General features: G+C 45.1%; 1 protein-coding gene across 1 annotated transcript in view; it reads left to right on the top strand.

The window, feature by feature from the left end:
• The window catches only part of srrm3 (serine/arginine repetitive matrix 3), a 70,941-nt gene that overhangs the window by 24,655 nt on the left and 24,686 nt on the right, over window positions 1-21,600 (top strand). The window contains exons 2-3 of the mRNA XM_084028532.1: window positions 10,433-10,743; window positions 20,717-20,818. Of these exons, the coding sequence (XP_083884658.1) occupies window positions 10,445-10,743; window positions 20,717-20,818 (401 nt within the window). The 5' untranslated portion in view covers window positions 10,433-10,444. The remainder of the gene's footprint in view (window positions 1-10,432; window positions 10,744-20,716; window positions 20,819-21,600) is intronic.

Here is a 21,600-nt window from a genome sequence, read left to right as displayed (position 1 = left end):
ATATGCCAGCTCCTTGGTTCCTGTCAGTTTTTTTCCCAACTTGCTTTGTTGGTTTCTTGCCTTGTGCGTTTGTGTTTGACCTGCCTGTCTGCCTAGCTTTGCCTGCCCGTAAGCTATTTCATCAATAAATCAGTTAAGTCATCCTACTGCCTCCTCAGTCGGCACCGAATTCAATGGCCATCCATCCAACTGTCATGGCTTGTTATGCAGGGCAACCAGGACCCAAACGCAGACATGTTGAAGTTCCCCTCAGGATTTTCATAAGTTCAGCTCTTTGGTTTGGTACTGAAAACTAATGGCATCCTCATCAGTCTTGGCTTTGCTTTGTGTTAAATGCAAATGTTAACACACTAAAGTAAGAATTTTTTCATTACACCTGTAAATATTAGCATGATAGCATTATTATGTTAGCATGCTGATGCTAGCACTTAGCTCTAAAGTACAGCCACTCAGAGCAGATGGCTGCAGATCCTCAGTCTTGTTGACTGCTTATGGATTTAAAATGCAATAATAATGATACTCGGGCACAAAAATGCAATCGAGTGGATCATATTAATCACATTCAATGTTTTATTAGACCACAATCGAGCAGCAAATATTGGCTTTACATGTGTATTTGGCAGGCTGCTTGAATCTGAATGATATGTTAGATTAAGGAAACAAAAGCCCTCATATATTACAGGAAGTAGAAATGGTCTGGCTGCTGCTGCTTGAGCATTTTATAATGTCAGTAAATTAGCTATAATTGCAGCCCATATTCTCCACTGTTTATAAATCCTCTGTGTACATAGTCTGCTATGGTCTCAGAGATGTACTCTGATAAAGAAAACAGTGATTTTGGTGCAAAGCAGTTAATCTAGATATACAAGATACAACATAAAGTGGCTTTGAGAGTCAATAAACAGCTTGCAGTGTCCTTTTACGCCCCAACTGTTATCATTTTAGATGTAGAAGTGCTCTTTGAAGCAAACCAATAAATGCAGCTTGCTCCCTTTTGGCCGTCTCATCCGTCCTCGCCTCTGTTTGGCAGTGTGGGAGACGTTATAAAGCCCAGCGTTGTTCGCTTAATTAGCTACAAGGTGCTACTGTATCTTGAAGCATTCATGCCACATTGTTAATTGTATTTAAGATTATTAACGGTGAGCCAAGAATGAAACTGTATCATTATCACAACTATGTAATTGTACTAAACTAAATAGAACATGTAATGACCAGGAAACTATGCTGCTCACTAACCTGTTATTTTGCACATCATAAATCGTTTTCTTCCAATCTTCATGAATCAGTTAAAAGCATTTGGGACGCAGCACTTGAGCTACAACAACACAAGTGGGGTGTTAGCTGGTGGGGCACTAATAACAAAATAATGTGGTTCATTCGCCTGGCGCTAAGTGACAGAGAGCTCGAGTCCCCGGTGTAATTAACCAGAGGTTTGAGCTCATGACTCATCAGCCTGCATGATTTATTTTTTTCTGCATAGGCTAAAGCTTTGTGACAGCAGTCGAGGCCTGCCGGCTGCTGGTGATTACGATCCGGGAAAGATGTAGCAGCAAACTATTTAGAATCAGCCCCTTGGCTGCACTGAGCAAAACAATACCTCTGCAAACCCCTGACAAGTTTTATTCCTGTGGGAAATGAGGAAGGGGCTTTGCAGGAAAGTTTGAAAGATTTAGTCGTTGTTGTTGTTGTGCCCTGATTGGTAGAAGGCAGTTGTTATGTGGGATGAAAGCGGGGGCGGCACTCGGCAGAGGTGAAGGTGTTTTTTGTGCAGGAGTCTCAGAGGGACGTCCCCGCCTTCCAGGAGTGATTGCACTCAGGGAGCGGACGTCTGCTGGTAACTGACAGGCATCACCTTGTATCAGGAAGCTGATCGCTCGGCGCTCCGGAGTGCTGTGTCAATTAAAGAGCAGCAGCGCAGGCATGTGGAAAAAGAGGACAGCCTCATTTCTGTACTGCAGAAGTCTGGAGATTGGCTTCAGATTGCTGCAGGCTCTGACTCTTTTCAGCCAACTGTCTCTTTGGCTGGCTCCATCACCCGTACACAGCCGGCAGGTGGATAACAGGAAGATTTCATCCGTGTCTTCAAAGCATACAGTGTGGGAGCATGATTGAATGGGTGGTGCTGAAGGAATATTGTGAGGATTCTTCATTGCTTTTTTAAATAAGCTGTGCTGAAAAATGCATGTTTTTGTGTTTCCTGAACCCAAAGTGTGCGTTCCTCTGGGCTGTAAATTGCTCATATACTCTAACCCTGGTCACTCATCAGCGACTCTACGCACCTGTGGCATCTTCAAGCTGCCGTATACCCAGAGCACTCTGGTTCCTACCGACTTTTTAAATTAGCTTTTCCTTTGAAGCCGCTGTGAGTTACAGGTGCTCCAGCATCCCCAAACTTTCTCCTTATGTCTGAGTTCCAAGTTAGTTTTGAGCACAATCGTACAAGTTGGAGACATTTTCAGTGAATTATTTATGAATGAGTAATTTCTAAAAGTTTTATCCATTGGACGATGAATAATATGTGAAATTAAGATAACGATGTTGGAAGATGAGTTGAATTTGAGAGACGACGTCAGTCACTCACTGCATGCACACTCGCTGCTCTGGTGATGAGCTCTAATCTGCTGGACGTTTTATGAATTCTATAATGGACGGTGGGTTTGGAACTGATCGCACGGGGCGGTCTAATCTCCAGATGGCTCGTTTACATTCCCAGCTTGAGACAGAGACCGGGAGGGGAAAAGGGCACAGTTGAGGAAATTGCTTTTATCGCTGAACTTCAATGAAAGAAGGTGATTTTTTTTCTTTTCCTTTTGCTTGAATACCTGTTCAATTTCTGCTGAAGTTTGACTGAAGATTTGAAACATTAGTTCTGGGATTAAGTTGCACTAGAGAAAGAGAAAGGGTGATTTATTGCCTCATTCTCGGATGGCAACATTACTCCAATAGAGTTTTTTTTTCACTTAAACAGTGTTTTACTGGATCTAGATTTTCATCTCCCAGAAGAACACTGTGGCAGTATCAGAAAACTGCTTTGTTGGCTAAAAGAACATTGAAGCTTATTGTGGTGGAACAAAGGCCAAAGCAGCTGAAATACAACTTAAAGTCTAGCTGAAACAGCATTTCTAGAGAATCTATCTTACATACAGCAACATATTTCTGTGTGAAAAAGAATCGTCAGGAGGGACTTAATGTTGGGAGGGATTTGATTTGATTGTTGAAAAGATTAGCTCACGACCTTCTCTGTGCAGAGCCGAAGATGCAGATTGATGGATGGATGTCAAGGAACTATTGGTTGATATTGCTTTGTACTCGTTGGCGTGAGTCATATTTTGTTTTCCAGGAAGAAAAAAACAATTTAATTTGATTTAAAAATATGAAAAATACAATCTTTTAGTAATTTTTTCAGCATACAATACAGAATGACTGAGGATGTGATCTAAAAAGGTTAAATAGACATTTTTCATATCAGTTCGACTTTAACATCGATCTGCTGAGTAAGCAAGGGCACCCGATGGAGGCTGAATCCATCAATGAAGTGATGGACTTTGATGTAACTTGTAGTGCAGACAGGTTATTATCCTGTATACGAAGTGGCTGTGAGGCAGATGTAGAGAGAAATCATGTTATATGCCAATACACTACATCAATATAGCATCATAAAAAGCGCAGCGCCTGTTTTAATTAGGAATTTCTAAAAGGCCTGCAATACAGTAATGCCGCCCATGCCTGTAGGGGGCACTCTGTTACTTCAACTGTTTGTGAGTTTGAGGCGAGCAGCGACATGAGATGACACCCACCTGTCACTCAAAGCAGCCACAATTATGCCTAAATAAAATTTAGGCAGGTGATGTATGTAAAAATTCACAGCAAAGGAAATTTTCCAAAATTCCCCCAAAAAAATTTCATTGCACGTCTAAAATCATGCTTTTGGCATGCAGAAGAGTTAAAGAATTCAGAATCAATAGTCCGATCTGATCAGTTTGCTCTTTACTCTGGAATCCCACTCAGTGTTTGCACAGAGGAGGACGTGTGGTGGTTTTAGCGTACTGACAGGCTGACTCGGACACACAGACCTGAGCCCAGCTCTCCCCTGCCTGTGGTCCCACTAATGGCATCAGAAGCAGTCCCGTGCTGATGATTCCTCCCCTGAGACGCTCCACATGTGGAGCGCTGTGAATGCAGCCGTGCCACAATCCAGCTGGAGCAGATGTGAACCTGCTGAAGAGTTGAGGAGAGATTTTTAAAAAAGCTCGGTTTGATTCCCGAGGAGCAAAGTCAGGGCAGAGTGTTCAAAGCCCCGTTGGAAGGTGTCTATACCTCCAGATTGTCAGCCCACAGATGAACCGTGTGCCAGCGTGAGCCCAGGCGTCGCCCTATAGACGGCACCCCTGCTGCCTCTGAGGAGACTCGCAGTCTTCTGTCTCTGTGGAAAATGGGACAGGGTGGGTTATTTCCGTCACACTCGGAGGTTGCCAAGGATGTTTCTCCACCAAAGGCCTCAATGTTTCTCTCATCCCACTCCTTAGTATGTGTTTTTTCATCTTGTTTGTGTTATCTGCTTGGCTCCAAATGATGCACTAAGTGACTTTTACTAGTAGCTCTACACATGAAAGTGTAGGTTGTTGTTTTGCATCTGCATCTAAGAGAGAAGAGGTGTTTTCTATATCTGGAGTTCTTTAGCACAGCTGCATCAGCCAGCCTCCTGCAGCCGTCCCCTCCTCTGCTGTAGCCCTCTCGTTCTCCCTGATAGAGCACAAATCTCCTATTTCACTCCGTGCTACTGCAGCAGCTCCCAAAGCACCAACGGAAAATAAGTGAAGCACTTTACAGAAACAACCCATGCCCGTTCTAACCCAATGCCTATTCAAAGTGCAGATGAAATGAAAAAGGACCTTTTAGCCCTTTTATATCACATCATACGTCATATTGTGCTCTTATTTAACAATAAATGGAAAAGCAGTTCCAAAAAAACAATTTTCCAGTACCAACTAATATGTCATGAGGTCCGTCCATCAATCAACCTACGACTTTTAGCAACAGTGTCGTGTGGAGCTACAGTCCTCTGTAGTGGTGTCCCGGTTCAACCTCCATCCTTCGGAGGATGCAGCCTTCGTGGTTTACGTCGGTCCAGTCCTTTGAAGGCCTTGAAGGCTGAACCAAGCGGTCTCCGAAGTGAGACGGTCTGGTCTACAGAGGATTTCCTTGCGTCACCTAGCAACCAACACAAAAGAGCATATAAGAAGTAACCCACAATATCAGATTAAAATGGAGCTGGAGATCATATTTTATTCTTTTTATTTTATATTATGATGGAGGATGTGCTTCACAGTCGGCCCCATCGGCCCACGATATACTGTATATATGGTCTGCTCACAGTTTGTGGCGTCCAACTTTCTCAAGTAGCAGCGCTTCGGTAAACAGCAGTGAATAAGAAATTACATGCATCAAAACTTTTAATTCCCCATTTTAACTTTCGAGCCACTGTGCTCCACTACTCCGTCCTCCTTCCCTCAGACCTCTGCCCAGTTTTGTATGCACCTTCCATCCAGCTCCGATTAAAAGAAAGGAAAAAAAAAAAACAACAAGACGAAAACAGGGTTGCTTGTTTCCCGGCACGCAACAGCAATTGGACGTGTCTGGAATAAAGGCAGCTGACCTTGGGAGAGCCAAACACATCCTGTGGGTACCAAAGTGCTAAAAACAAAACATAAGCTTCCAGCCAAGGGGCAGATTATTTTGGAGGACGAGTGTTATGGAAAGCGGGAGATGAGAGATGGAGGGAACGCTGCCGGTGAGAAGGTCTTATACGGCGTGTGCACACAAATATTAAGAACACAATAGGTCTTTATGAGAGATCCCACCCCGGATGTTTCCCAGCTTCCTCCTGACAGTCTGGGTCAGACCCCCCCGTTACCGCTACCCTGCAATCATGGCTGAGGGGCAGCTGCCACTGTGTGAGATCCAATCATTGGGGCTTTTGTGCACCACACAGAGTGACCGAGCTCACTATGAGAGTTGGGCGAAGGGTTAGAGAGGCAGACAGAGTCCGCTTTTAGCGAGCAGAGTGGCTACGAGGACACCGGTCCTCGAGTGCAGCCGATGAAGTGGAATCCACTTGAACAAGATTGTATACTGCACAAAAGAAATGGTAGCATACTGTTGTCTCTGTGTTATTCAACTGTTATCACAGAGGCAGCTCCATTAACCTATTAATAGATTTTAATTCAGCTTTAAAATATGAGGCAGAAGATGTGCTGAGACGGAACAACATCCTTCCTGTGATGGAACTGGATTGTTACACTGGCCAGCAGGAAGGAAGACACATCTGTGTTCTCTGTATTGATGTTATGTCAGTGTTGGATGATACATAAATCAATGTGGGCTGAAAATAGTGTTCGACTGAAGTGGGTTTTTCAACGGTGGATGCCGGTCTTACTCGTATACAATGCCGATAGCATGTTTTCTTCTTCTTCTTCTTCTTTTTCTATTTTGCACCTGATTAAATACAATCTCTGTTTATGCATTCTGGTCTACAATGCACTTCTTTCAAGTTAGATTATCTTTAAATAAATGTCTACAGGGAATAAAAAAACATCTTAAAAATTTCTCAACAGCATTTGTCAGCTGACAGCAGCATCTCCTAAAATTCATAAACCTACATAAATAAAAAATAAACTAACCATCTTAATCGAGAGCATGGCCTTTTCTGGTGTCGGCCACTCGGAGAAGATCAGATGTGTGTGCCGATTCTTTCCGAATGGCAAAAATAATGAAATCCTCCTGCTTGGTCAACTGCAGCCTGTAGACGGCCTACGATTATAACTGCAAAGATTTACTGCAGAAAGAAATCTTGACATGCAATCTATTGACTCTCATCCAGTGATACATGCAGGAATGTATTATTTATATTAACAGGTCTACCGAGACGCAATGTACAGATGGCCAGACATATGTTCTCATGTAAAAAAGGCACTATGTTCATGTATTCAGATGTATATGCTGCATTAACAACGCGCTGCACTTTTTCTATCAGCTCTGATGGAGCTCATGAAGAATTAATATCAACAAACTCTTCCCACATCAATACATTTGACAATGAATGTAAGGATATTTATAGGAACTGATGTGTTGATGCTCCGCTGTTCTGTATTTGCCTACTGTATACTGTACTGTATTTCCCATTTAAGGGTTGAAGGAAATGTATTGGTAATTCTCTGCCGGGACATTATCTGTTTTTTTACTGATTTTCTTCTTACAGTGTAGATAAACAGTCGGTGGCGCTCTTGCATTTTGTCATCGACATAGTAACACAGTACAGATGTTAAGTCCTTGAGTGAATGGGCTTCTAATGATGCAGGCAGTTAACTGGTAATCTGTCCATCAAATATCCCCGATAGATCCCGGCTCACCGCGGCTACAGAGTGGAGAACAAACAAAGCCATTACTTCTCCTTAATGATGTCTTCCGATAGAATCCTCTGTGGAAAAATAAAAATCACAAAAAAAGTCACTATTATCACGCTGTGGCTCAAGTCCAGGCAATCCCCTCTCCAATGTCTCATTAGCCTAATGATTCCTAATGAGATGAGATTTTTCTCCCTGTGTGGCGGCGGTGGATGTTTTCCTTATTAATTGAGCTTTAAGTGTGGGGTCCGTCTGCTGTGTGTCAGAGGAGTCAGCCCCGTGTCATTGAGACATCACGATGCTTGTATGTACGGCGCTACAATTACCTTCATGCCACGGGTCTGTTCTGTTGTATAAGCTTTGCTGTCCGCAGTAGACGGGTTGCCGTGCCGACGCAGCATCCGCAACATCAAGCAGACAGCACAGGAAACTGCGGGCAAAGGTCAAGAAGAGACAACAGGAAGCATCTTCTCTCACGCGATGGAGAGAAGTCACCAGCTAATGGCTCTTTATATTTCTGTGCAATCAGTGTCATCACGCCCAAATACAATATTGAATGTTCAAGAGCACATTAATGTCTTTTGTGATTTGAAATAAGTGATGGTGGCACTCGCAACTTCACTTAGCATAATGACTAATTCCAAGTGGCGTTTGTTCGTCTTCTACGCCCTCGCAATAATAGCAGATGAGGGTGGCGCTACCGTTATTACAGTAGCTCCAGATAACCTTCAGTCCCTGCAGAGGACCCGCACACAATTAATTGTGTGCTCTGCCGCCTTATCAGCTCACTGACAAGTCTCCCTTTCTGCTCTGGTTTCTTTTTTCTTTTCATTACACAATTAAATGATTTAGTTGTCTCGACTTGAAAGAGAACTGATTCTTTGCGTCCCCCCCCCCCCCCCCCCCCTCCAGAAGGAATGCTGCATTAGTTCCTTAATGAGATGGCTTGATATTTTGATATTTACAGCATAGCGTAACACGGACGTGCCGTAACACGGACGTGGCGTAACACGGACGTGGCGTAACACGGACGTGGCGTAACACGGACGTGGCTTTTAACTCCCACATCTGGCATCATGGAGAAGTTGATTTGAGATGCGAGGGTTCTTTTTCCCCCCATAGATTTTCAGATAATATCTTCCCCTTATTTAAGCTCATTAAAGCTGAATTGCAAACAGCATCTTGTGTTTGGTCAGATGCACCTGGAGAAATTGGTGCTCTTTGTTTACCAGGAGCCACCCAGCAGCCAAGACATGATGTCAAGCACAAATGGGAATAGCTTATAAAAAAAAAAGATCCAGACCTGAGCAGCCCTTTCACAGCCAATGGCCACCTGGTTTCAAACCTGGAAGTCAGGAAGTGCATCCCGTCGTCTCCATCCTGACATTTCAATTAGTAGAAAACGAGGTCGTATAAACTGACTCCCATTCCACCTCAGACCGCCTTTATTGTGTTCCTGCCTACCTGAAAGTCATTTTAAAGTCCGTTTGTGGGCTGTGGAGCTTTATTATCCCACAGAGTCGTTCTGGGACGGGCGCGTGCAGATGAGAGACCGCTGTCATGGAATATCAAGTGCTGATTTACTGTATAATAGATTCAGCGATGATGCCTCCTGCTGTCCTGCCACCTGTTCTGTCAGCCGAGAGCCGTGTCGCCGCGCTCGGATCCAACGGCTCGTTTACCCGCCGCGCAGCACTTCAAAAACAAGCACATCCCTATTAACCAGCCAGACACTGCCAGAACCAGCTCTGGTCGACGGGGCCTGTCTGACTAACGGGGTCAACTGCTGGCATGACCCCGGTGATGGAATGCAATAAGTCTGGATGAGATGGGATTGTAGATCTGGAGGTCTGCCCATCCCGCGTCGGTGTCGTCCTGTCTCCGCTGTGTGACAATGAAGAAGTGCATCAGCGGGGCTTTTTTTTTGGCTACTCTGTGAAAAATGAAGCCGTCAGTTGGCGGAGGGAGAGGAGCTGTGTCATGGAGGCCTTCCTCTCTTTCTGCAACCTACAGCAGTCGGACAATCCATCTTAATCAGTCCACGATGTGCAGCACTTGTACCAGACCTTTTTTTTTTTTTTCACCAAAATGACAACCTCATTCTTTCATTCGCAAACGAGCCAGAAACAGGAAGGTCAATGCATGCAATAAAATCAGGTTATATTAAAGAGGAATCAATACTTCCCACCTTCCTCTCTGTCACCTGCTTTCCTGCCATAGATTTCTCCCAGTCTTAAGCTGCTTATTGTCTTCACTCCCTTCCCAGCCGGCCTCTCGGCCCTGCAGGGCTGTTGACTGTCGCTGGCGATGCATGTCTTCATGTGCTGAAAGTGCATGTGTGTACAGTATGTTGAGTGTTTGCAAAAAGGTACAGCTCAGTTCAGGCTCAACGCTGCACCTGTACAGGGGTATTAACATCTCAACCCACCTTTCTGTCTTTGTTGTGTGTTTTAGATGTTGACAGACTTTTCACGCCGCAGTCCTACAACCTAATTTGCTGCTTGCATCATTGTCTGGTTCCAGTTCTGACTGTAAAGGCAATTTTGAAATACTAATGCAATAAATATTGGTAATATATATTTAAAAAATGAATACATTTTTGATATGTTAAAAAGTGGTTGCCAGTGATGGCAAACAAAGGCCAATAATGGGTTGCCAATTCCTCAAAATGGTTGCTCAGGAAGCCTGGCAGCCGTTACTGCAGAACCCTGGTTTTGTGTGGAAAAGATCAGTTGGTTTTGTGCTTGTCAAACAGAGGTTCAGGGGCCCAAAAGGGGCCTTCAGGGGACCCTAGACAGTCTTCAAAGTGAAGAATATCTCAAGTTTCCATATTAAACTAAATGTGAAGGAGCACCATTAAACCGTGCACAGAATTCCGTAATAAATTGAAAACCCTCCCAAATGAGTGTTCCTGGAAAGATTGGCCGTTAAATCATTAACATGAAATTAGACTGTCTAAGACTGCCAACATCCACCAGACTACCCGGCGTTCATCTGACACTTTCTCTCCATCATCCGTGTCTCCACAGAGTTCAGTAATCATGTACGATGCGGCGAGGGTGCCATCTCCTAAGGATGGCGCAAACGGGATGGCCCAGGCCGCGGTCCCCGGAGCAGGAGCAGGGACCGCTGCAGGATCAGGTGGGCCGACGCTGACCGCCGTCCTGCAAGCTAAAACTGAGGAGGGACAGCCGGGTGCGGAGGAGGAGGAGGAGGAGGAGGAGCCCAAAGCAGAGCCCGTCCTGGTGAAAAAGCCACACAGAGAGATTCTGGACCATGAGAGGAAGAGGAGGGTAGAGCTGAAATGCATGGAGCTCCAGGAGATGATGGAGGAGCAGGGGTGAGTACAAAAACATCACGTCATCATCTATATTCTTATAGGTATCTCCTGAATCTGCAGCTCCCCTCGCCTTTATGCAGTGACTTTTAGTTTGTTTTGCTGTCGGGTACATACATTAAACTCTAGCTGCTCTCATAGTGTTGTTTGCAGCTGCAGAAAGCATCCATTTACAGCAAAACAGCTCTAAAAATCCACCGTAACGACCTGCCGAGCACCAAGCAGCAGACTGACACCGTCAGCAACTAGCTGCTCCTAAGAGAGCCAATATTGGACAGACCAGAATCACCACTCACAAATGATAATGTCACTGTGAGAAAAAATAAAAGGTGACAAACATTGACGTGACAATTAAAAAGCCTTAATATGAATTAAATTGGATTTTTTCAGCAGGACTGTGTCACCTGCTGTTTAATATCCTCTTGTTTATCTCCATGACTCTCACTGTCGTCCCCTCGAGCTGCTCCCATCTAAGTCCTGGATCACAATGAACTATCACTTCATTATTTCTATCACATGATGACACCGAGACATTGCGCCGGCAGACGTGTTCATATTCTCTACTAGTTTCAAGTCCTTTAATATGAATACTGACACTGCTACGTCTGCTGATTTCCAACAGTGGTCCTCAAAGTGTGAAATATTTCTATTTAATCTCTGTGACATTTTTGTGAATGAAAACTGAGCAGAACCGTGTCATATAGCAATTTAGGGCCTTTGATAATGCTGGTGATCAAATCTGAATGGCACTCATCAAGTTGAAAAAAAATAATTTATGACATTTTTGTGCAGTTAAGAGATTTTAATTAATCCATCTTGGAAGCAGCGAGCCTCACAGAAAAAAAAACGATATTTTATGATTAGAATATGAAATATTCTTGCATGAAGCCGCATATGTTTTAAGCAGCCAAAACGCAGCGAGCGACTTGACACCACACTGGTTATTTTGATGTCAAGTGACATTAGCGTCTCCAGTGAAAAGGCAGTTGTTTATCTTTTCTTTACCATTCTGTTATCAGGGAGCCGGTTGGAGTGCGAGCCGTAAAAGCTTTCTCTGTGTAGTGGAGCGCTTGACGTTGACAGCTACGTACCTGTAGGGGTGCTGAGTTCACAAGCTGCACCAAAACATTACATTCAAAATCTGTTACCTGCCAAAAGTCATTTCCATCGCAATAGTGGGAAGAAGGAGAAGAAGAAGGAGAAGAAGAAGGAGGAGGAGGAGAAGCCCCTGCAGAGAAGTATAGTAAACACAAGGGGCTGTGTTTTTGTTGGGAAACGGTGCACAGCAGCTGTGTTTTGTTGATATTTTAGCAGCAAGTTATGGAAATGGGCTGGGATCAGGATGCATGTGTTCTCTCCCTTTTTATATTCCCCTTTAAAAACATCTTTGCATGATGCTTGTATGATGATTATTTTGTGATGGAGAGAATTACGTGAAACTGTCCTCGTGTGGAGGGGGGCTCTGATCCTGGAGGTAGCCGTTGCCTGGAATAAGAAACTCTTCCATATTAGCTGAAGGACTCTACGGGGACCGTTTTGGCAGAGACCTGGTCCTTCCTGCTTGGCCAGCTGCCCCGTTTAACATAATTGGCAATGTTCACAATCAGCAAGCCGGTGAAGGGCCACGTCCTCGCCACTGTGGCTCCTGCTTGCCGGCAGGTCACCCGTGGAGAAGCAGGGAGAAGGTGAAGAACCTCGCTGTCGGGTAAAAAGAGGAGGCTGTCTGCTGTGTGTGTGTGTCGGGATGCTACGCTGCCCTCAGGTCAGCAGTGGGAGTCAGTTGTGACAAGAAGCACAGTGTGCTGGGAACCGGGACTTTGAAATTGTGAGAGACAAGTAAAAAAAAAACCATCTCATGGGAAAAAGGATTTCTACCAAATCCACCTCCTGAGGAAGACTGAATATTTTTTCTCAATCCTGTATGAATATATAACACAAAATCCTTCATCATTTGTAATCCTTCATATGTTTTATGTATCCTGAAATGTCCATGAGGGCAAGTCTATGTGCTACAAACTAAACACTCTTAAACAAAGAAAATCTGGACTACAGTTGCACGATTATATTCAAAGTGATCACAGGGCTCCTGGGTCTCTTAAAGGGCCAGCGTGTGGCACACCAGTGATTTATTATCAGAGATGGAATATAATATTCCTGTATGTCACCAGAAACTAAGAGTCATTGTGTTGTCGCTTGCTTAGCTACATAGGGAGTTAGCCCGCATCAAGGAGTCCGCCATGTTGCACCGCCATGTTTCTACAGTAGCCCACAATGGACAAGTGAGAGCCTTTTGGGTTTTTTACATTAGCTAAAGGCCACCGTCGTTTTCCAACACACTTGTGAAACTGTAGCAAGACATCTGAATTCCCTTGCTCATGACATGTTATTACAGTAATGATGTCCTCTGGGCGAGCTGAACAACGGTACCATAGTTTTGCACTCAGCGGCTCACGTTACAGAGGCCTTAGTGTTCGGTATTCAAATTCTACACACTGTCCCTTTAAATTTTGAAAGAAAGAATCGCAGCGTACTTTAGAGGTGTAGATATTCTCAACAGCTGCTGCGTAGAGAAGCTCTCTGGATCACTGAACCATCAGGACGTAATGAAGTCTGGCTTGTTTTTTACAACCTTAAGTCAAGCTTCACTTGCTATCGCTCCATATTTCATGGTACAGGCTATTTACTGCTGTTACTGATCCAATAGGATGTTGTGTAATGGTCTATGGATGTATCTCTGCTTGTTTAGCAATGGTCCACATGTAGCCCACCCTTTTTATGCGCACTAGTTCCTAATGAAGGTGGTGATATTTATATGTATGGACTTATTAATGTTAAGTTTCAGATGTTTACTTATTTTGGATTCATTTGTTAGGAAGTGGTTACTGATATAATGTCACATGTATTTCTTCCTCCTTTTCTTTTTATTATTTTTCGGTGTATAATTATTAACCCTGTCTACATGCAGCTTATTGTCCCCTGCTTATTTTTCCAGGGTGTTGAATCAGTTCTTAATTAGGGGACGTTATTTAAGAGAGTCTCTGATTGGTCTAATAAAGTTTGTTGCCTTAAATCCGTGAACCCCAGTGTGCACGGATTTAGTCTCTCCGGATAAAACAAGATTTGTAATATATTTTTTTCCATGGGTGGGTAGCTTGGTTTGAGCAGATGGGTGCAACAAATCCTGGCAATCCTTTGCAGCAACGACACAAATTTTACCTCGCAGATTTAAATGACACACAGGCACGCAAACATAATTTGGAGGGTTCAACCGCGGAGACGCGCAGCGACTCATACATCAGCCATGTTCGCCTCACAATCTCGTTTCTGTCAGGGACGCAACATTACTCACCCTTGATGTTGTTGCATGCTTGCAGCCAACTTGTGAACTTTGTATTAATGGCCTCATCCTCAAGTCGTGGTTATTAGTAATGTTGCCATAGAAACAGTGTGTGTCCTCCAGCGCAAAGTTTAGGCCATGAAAATTGTAGCGACTGCAGTTGGCCTTAATCCACAATCTCAAGGTTTCTCTCAGGCACGCACACACACACACACACACACACACACACACACACACACACACACACACTGCTTGAATAACCACAGCTCTCAGGCAAACTCCAGGCTAGCTGAGACTAATTAATGACGAGCTCTGTGATTCTGTGTCGGTGCAGAGAAAATTCACTTTCCCACTAATACCTCGTGACATTTTATTCACATCACATTTGTCATTAATAGCAAGTCGGCTAATCCTTTATATATTAGCAGGGAGGTGATTTAATTAAATAAATGGCAAGCTAATTAGTGGGATTTTTTTGCGGGTGGGGGGGGGGGGGGGGGGGTCAAGGCTAGAGACAAGAGGTGACGGCACGAATGTGGGACTGGTGTTTTTTTAAATGAAAAAACAACAACAACGCACAATCAGGCGTGTTGTTTTCCATGTTTCTTCCTCTCTGTGAGGACAGAGATGAATTTAATAAAATTCTCCTGTGGGTTTTTTTGAGAAGTGGGAAATGGATTAGACTTCCACTAATTCTTCTGGCCTTCCCTCCTCCACTGAGCGTGACTGTGCTTGTCAGACAGCGGGGCCTCGTTAAGAAGCAGGGTAATGGTGGAGCTATGACAGGTTGCTGTAGCTGAAATGAAACTGCTGGAGTTCACCGAGGAGGTTGGGTTGTACTGCGACCGCCGGTCAAGCTCCACTCATCTCCTGGCCCCGAATAGACATGGTTGCTCCTGGTTGGAGAGCGATGTAAAGGAGCCAGAGTGTCTCTTGGATCGTCTAATGATGACAGAATACAAGGAGACCAACTCCACTCGCTCGTCGGACAGCGCAAGCTCGGCTGGCAGGCGGTCGCACTTGAAGGACGGCGACCACTCGGCTTAGCGTTAAAGCTCTGGACGGACTCAAGTCATCTCGTTAAGCTATAATAAAAGGAGGATCTCGTTTGCCAGCTTGGCTCGGAGCGGCTCCCCCTCGCCTCTCCAATTTTTAATGTTCCTCTTTAAATGAGAGCATGTGAGTGCATTTGTGCAGGATTAAGGGATAGAGCGGGGGATGAAACACAGGGATGGAGAGGGAGGCCAATGCCAGACATTAGACACAATTAAATGGTGGCTGGGGTCTGTTTTCATTTGTTGTGGATATAAGCCAGCGGGCTCAGACTCTACGTCATCCCCCCGAGTCCCCGTCCTGACTGAGGCCTCTGTGAAGGATTAGGCTGGGGGGCAGGTTGGATGCCTGCCTCCTTCCCTAACCCTGACAGCATGGCAGTCACCAACCCTCCTCCCTTCACACACAGCTCTCCCCCGACCCAGCTGTGCTCTACTCCGGAGATAAGACCGGGATAAATAGTCTGCCATGAGTGATGGCCTCACCCTGGGAGCCAATTACACGGGCAGAGCAATTAAAGAAGTCTGTTCATTTAGCGATCCAAGGCCTGCCAGCGTCATTGGAGCACTCTTCCACTGCAGGGCACATTGCTCTTTTATGTCTATTAGATGTGCTGTAGGTCCCTAACATTTGATCTGTTGGAGTAGCTCTTGGAGGCGATGGGGCGGAACATGACTGAAACACCATCATCCTGTCGTCTTTCTATCAGACCTCCCTGCAAGTACTGAACGTCTCAACAAATGCTGAGTGGCTACTTTTAAGCAAGTTTTTTACCTCGCGATAACAGCGTCTGCTTGGCATGCAAGGGTCCAGATTGTATTTCGGGGGGGGGGGGGGGGGGGGGTTTCCACACTAATTGAAGCATAAGGATGGAGCATGATAGAACTCCTGTGGCGTCTGAGCCTTTCTCCAGCTCCCTAATGAGCTCTCTTCACAGGGCCTCACTCAGTCTAATCTGCAGGATAGCCGGGGCTCTCTTTAAGCACATGAACCACATATACACATCCATGCAACGCATGCTCACACGGACACACGCAGCAGAGAGACAAGCGTGTGCGAAGCCTTTCTTATGCATGCATGAAACCGTGTGTTCAGCCGTAAAGTGGATATAAGAATAGCTGTAGACGGCGTAGCGCCACTCACCGATTTGTGGACTTGAATCCTTGATTTTGGCAGTCGCCATTAAGGTTTTATGTAGAACCACAAGTGACAAGAGAAGGTGAGCTGTGTTCAACCAAACGCTGGATTTTTAGGTGACCAAAAAATAATATCATTATTATTGAAAACACACCATAAAAAGGTTATAACTGTAAGACAAAAACACAGAGAACTCCCCTAAAGCATCCCCTGGTTTATTGTCTATTGACTCTAAATGCAGCATAATTTTCTAAATGAACATCATGCTGTATTAAAGAAGACTTGAAGCTAGAGAATGAGACCATAAACTCATGTTTACACTGTTTTCTGAGATAATAAATCGAGTGAGTGTCGCCCCCTGTTGGCCATTAGAAAGGATGCAAGTTTAAGACAGTTCCACATTAGCGTTACTTTTCCAGGGTTGCTGTCTGGTGTTCTGCCAATTGTGGGAGCTTTTTAAATACGAGGCAGAAGACATTGCTGCTGCTGCTTCACCAAGCAGAACAATTAGATGCACATGTGTGAATTAGAAAATTGCTTTTGTAATGAATCTGTTGTTTTAAAGCAGAGTACAGAGGTGTAGCCTGGCACAAGCAATGCATGTACAATGATGCATTGCTGAATTGTGTTTTTACGTTCACATGATGGCAAACCAGCAAATTCATTTCAAGACAGAACAGTCTTCTGTAAACTGACACAGAAAAGGAAGGAGGTTTATTGTAGTAGTCTGGAGTTAAATTGCTGCATTACTGCCGCGGTGCTGCTTTAATAACATCTGCAGTGACACTTTTTGAATTACAAGAGATGTGCGTAGCTTGGATCTTATTAGGAGAGCTGCTCTGAGAGCCTCTAAGGCCGGAGCAAATAACTATCTCAGCTCTGATGGAGGTTTGCCTGCGAGCCAAAGCCAGTGTCATGAGACGATAAGCTTGTCTCCTATAAGACTGAAAATTGGAGTGAAAGCATCTCGAGTAGAATGACCCGTTCCATACATTGTCACTGGGGGGGTCAAGCCAATAAAGTAGACAAAAGACCTTCAGATTCTGTTGTTGGAGAAGATGAGCAATCAGAAAGCGAGGCGGTGGCAGATTGTGCTGCATTGATCTGCTTACAGTGTGGGGGAGGTGGAAAGGGCAGCTTTATATAGTGAGAGAGAGGTGCACGCTCCTCGTTCTGTCTGGTCGATCTAGTACCTGTTATCTAACCAGAGAATCTATGACAGTAGAGAGCTTCAATTGAAAGTCCTCTCCACTTGAGAGTTAAACTAGTTCCCTGTAGCCCCGGTAGGTCGTTTTAATTCTGCCTCTGAAATAGAAATGTGTGGGTGTCGGGGTTTGCCTTCCCATGTTCCCAGCGCCGTTCAATCTTACTAACTACATTGGCATCACTTTGCCTCTGTAGCCTTTCCAGCGGGATTGATGGCTGCAGAGTTTTCGTGGATGTACAGCAGCGCCTTGGGACGGCTGGTGGGTTCTCATCTTCAAGACATCAAGCGCAAAAAAACATCAGAAGGAGAACACAAACACTCACACGTTCTCATCAACTCAATGACCGCCAGCGTACGGAGCATCTCTGGGCCACAACGATTCATTTTCCAGGATCGGGAGTTAATGGGGGGGATCTGTGGGTGCTCGGAGCTGTCTAATTACTCCAATCAAGTTCTTTAATCGCTGTGATTTTTCATGGCTAGAGCGGCGGGGAGCCCCTCGCTCTGATCGATGTCCTCTGCCTCTCTCTGCCCAAATCCCGCCGCACGCCGTCGGCAGCAGGTCCGGGCTGTATGGCTATTCATTCGGGCTCCACTTCACCTCACACACACACATGAAAACACACAAGTTTAACATTATTTCTCGATTTGGATTCAGCGTTACCCTGCTTCACTGAGAGTGACCGCTGCCATCAGCCCCTCCTCTGCACTGTCTGGGGGACACAACAGATGGTGTGTGAGGCACAAAGCGGCCACCTTTTACAGCTGCAAGAAGTGCTAATTAAATGTGCAGAGGTGTGACGTGTTGTTTCAGCGTGCTCATTCTAATCGCTGCTGACACACATCCAATATGTGGCCATTTACACAGATTGATTCAGTGCTCACTATTGATTTTTTTCTTCCTAACTTCCATGCAAAACTTTGTCGATCGTGTAAGGAAGAGCTTCTTCTTTCCTCCCACTTGTTCAGTCTCTGTAGCTGACTCGTCATCCACCGGACCTGCAGTGGTTCGGGTGCTGTGGGGGATCCTCCCGGCTCATGCCTCTAAACCCCAGTCTCTTTGTTGAGGCAGCAGCACTGCTGGGCATACACTCTCTGGCTTTGGTTGGGAGCTAGACCGATCAAAAAGAAGCTGACTTTGCTGTGCTTCACGCTGCGAATGTGTGCAGAACTTCAGAATCGAGCCATTCGGTGGAGGACAGAGAGGAGAAAGAGAAGCTTTAGCTTCACAAGCTCTGACCTCTCTTTTCTTGCTTTAACCGGTGAGATAACTGCTGCCTGCAGGCGCTTAGATGGACACCATCAGAACAAGGTGGAGAACGGTTAGACAGTTAGCACGTATCTTTTTTTTTCTCGTACTTATCGTACACTCTTCCCCGATACACGGACAGCTGAGAGCGCGGGGACGGCCGTAGAGTTGTCCGGGGAGCAGCTAACGCACGCCGATGGCTCCTGCGATGTGCATGGAAAGCCATGAATATAAAGTGTGTATTTGTGGCCTCCATTGTGCTGAGTTGACAGCTGCTGGGCTTAGAGATTGCCGAACAGCAGGACCTGATGGTGCTGTCACACCGCCTGGCGTCTTGTCTGGTTGGGCCATCTTCCAGCCGTTTCAGCTCTCCATCGCACTTCTCCTAATCTCATTCTCCACGCCGCCAATGCGCTGATAGCACCGAACTGAGAATACACGGCGTCGGCTGCTGTGTTTAATCTGAGAGCAGCAAACGCTCCTCAGACTAATGCCATTTCCATGCTGAAATGAGCCCCTGGTTAATTTAAAATCCAGTTTGTAGAATTGGTCCTGCCATCAGCTAAGAGAAGGAGAGAGAATCTGTTGCCAAGTAGGAGTCCATGCTCCAGCACTAAGTGATGGACGGCTCGGCTGCACTTTTGCTTATTGAAAATGAAGCTCACATGTCGGATGTTATCAGCTATTAAAGAGGGAAATAAACTGCATGGCCAGAAGCTGTTGCCATGTACTTTGGGTATTTTTCATAGCGTGGGTCAAGTTAGTTCCAGCTCCGAGAAATCGTAATATTTGTGATTGACAGCTCGCTACCAAAGACACAAACATCACATATCAGTACGATGACACCAAACAAGATGACTTGTTTTAATTGTGAATAATAAGTGAGTCTCTATCTGAACCTTTTGTTTTTGTGCTTAACACTACATTCTAATTAATAAATGGCAGAGGATTCCAACCAGACTAACTATGCGATGTCTGTCTCTTGGCTACACTTTCACGGCTTTATTAATCCTCCCTCCTCCGTCCTCATCTCTCCCTGCATGTTTCTCTCCCTCTCTCCCTCATTACATCTCATTACCACATCCAGAGCAGCGTGGAGATGGTGTGATAGATGGAGCCTGATACCCCACCAGGAAATCTGCTCGGTGTGCAGTGCATTAAAGAGAGACATGCATAACTCCCCTACGAGGATGTGTAGAATAGCACGGGACAGGCGCTACTTCCTCGTGGCTTGCATGAATTATTACTGTGGCCCCTCACAGAGCTGTCAGTGGCAGGCCTCTGGTCAGACGCTGCGTTAGTCTCAAACTGGGACGATGAAGCCCAAAGCTGTATGCATGAAATATTTCAGGAGAGTTTGATTCCTTCATTATATGCTGCACCAAATGATACCACACCGAAATTGAAGCATAGCTGATCTTCTGTGCCGCCCACTGACAGACCCGATGCATCTGAAGTGAAAAAAAGCCAGATACTCTCAATTAGAAAATATGACTAGGAATCCACAAAGTGGCACAGACAGTAATTGCTTTCATGTCCCGCTGCAGCAGTCTGCAGGATTCTGTCTGTCAGCTCGCTGAAAGCGTCATCTGCCCCACAGTTCCTCTCAACTCAGCGCTTTGCTTTACAGAATAAAACATGACGTGCAGTCCGGGGCCTGAACACAATAACCTGCCGGGTTGGGAGAGGTTGACAGTGACTCATCAAAATATGCATCTCGCCGCTGAGTGACATTTTTGGGTTCGGAAACAGTCAGATGACTTTGTCTGTCGTCTGTTGGACGCTGTGTGATAGCTGGAGATGACATGGCGCCTACACGGACATCTGGCAGCTACGGCGGATGACAGGTCGCCACAATTCAGCCCCGTTATCAAAAAGCGCTGCTTCGCTCACATCCTCGCCCGCTCAACACTCAGCCAAGTGGTGAAACCTGCAGATTGGCGGTGAACCCCGTGTCCTCTACTAACTGCTGCATCTTTGTGTCCGTCCTCAGGTACACAGAAGAAGAGATTCGACAGAAAGTGAGCACGTTCAGGCAGATGCTGATGGACAAGGAGGGCGTTATCACCAGAGAGGGCTCACACACACACCCAGTGTAAGTTACTGTCTGTTCAACGTCTGTGATGTGTGTTTCAGGGTTGTGACGCAGAGCTGCCATCTGTTTCTGATCTGTATTGGTGGTGGAAGCATTTTGATGTAACTTTACTTATCGTCTGAGTGGAAATCAACAGCAGAAATAAAATAAAAGAAATAAAGTTAGAAATATTTTGGGCCATATTCCATAATCGTCTTTAGAAGCTTGAGTTGAGCAGGCAATGAGGGGGAGGGAGGCCCAGAATAATGTAAAGTTTATTTGAAGTGTCAAGCCTCATGAGGATCATGTCGTACAAATAAACCATCCGTCAAGCTTTATGCAGCACAACTAATGTGATGAAAAGTCATTAAGGAGGAGCCACGCCAAATGTCTGGGTGTTAAAACCATCTCCACCTTCATGGTTTTTAGCTTAAAGCCTGTTTGTTTGCACTCTGTCGCATCAAGTCATGCTGCTTTGGATTACTTTGATGCAGGAAAAAAAGAAGTGCTTGATATTCAAACGACTTTATGGACAATATGGTATGTCCTTGGTGCACATTATATAAAGAATATTAAAGGGTGGATTCTGGTGATGGTAGTGAGGTGTGTGTGGTGTCTGTGTGTTTAGATTTGCCTGAGTTATGAGTCTGAGAAGACGTGCTGGTTGGTACATTGTGTTAATCAGGTGACAGGTCAGGGTCAGGTCCTTAATTAATTACAGCAAATGAATCCAATACAAGCAGACAGCCATAAATATCAAATAGTATACAGGCAGAAATTGATTTTTAAAAGAGGTTATGAGA

This window comes from Eutrigla gurnardus (genome assembly GCF_963514095.1).
Source record: "Eutrigla gurnardus genome assembly, chromosome: 15".
NCBI classification, from domain to species: Eukaryota; Metazoa; Chordata; class Actinopteri; order Perciformes; family Triglidae; genus Eutrigla; species Eutrigla gurnardus.
Note: the sequence above shows the minus strand (reverse complement) of the source record. Positions and strands in the feature narration are given on the sequence as shown.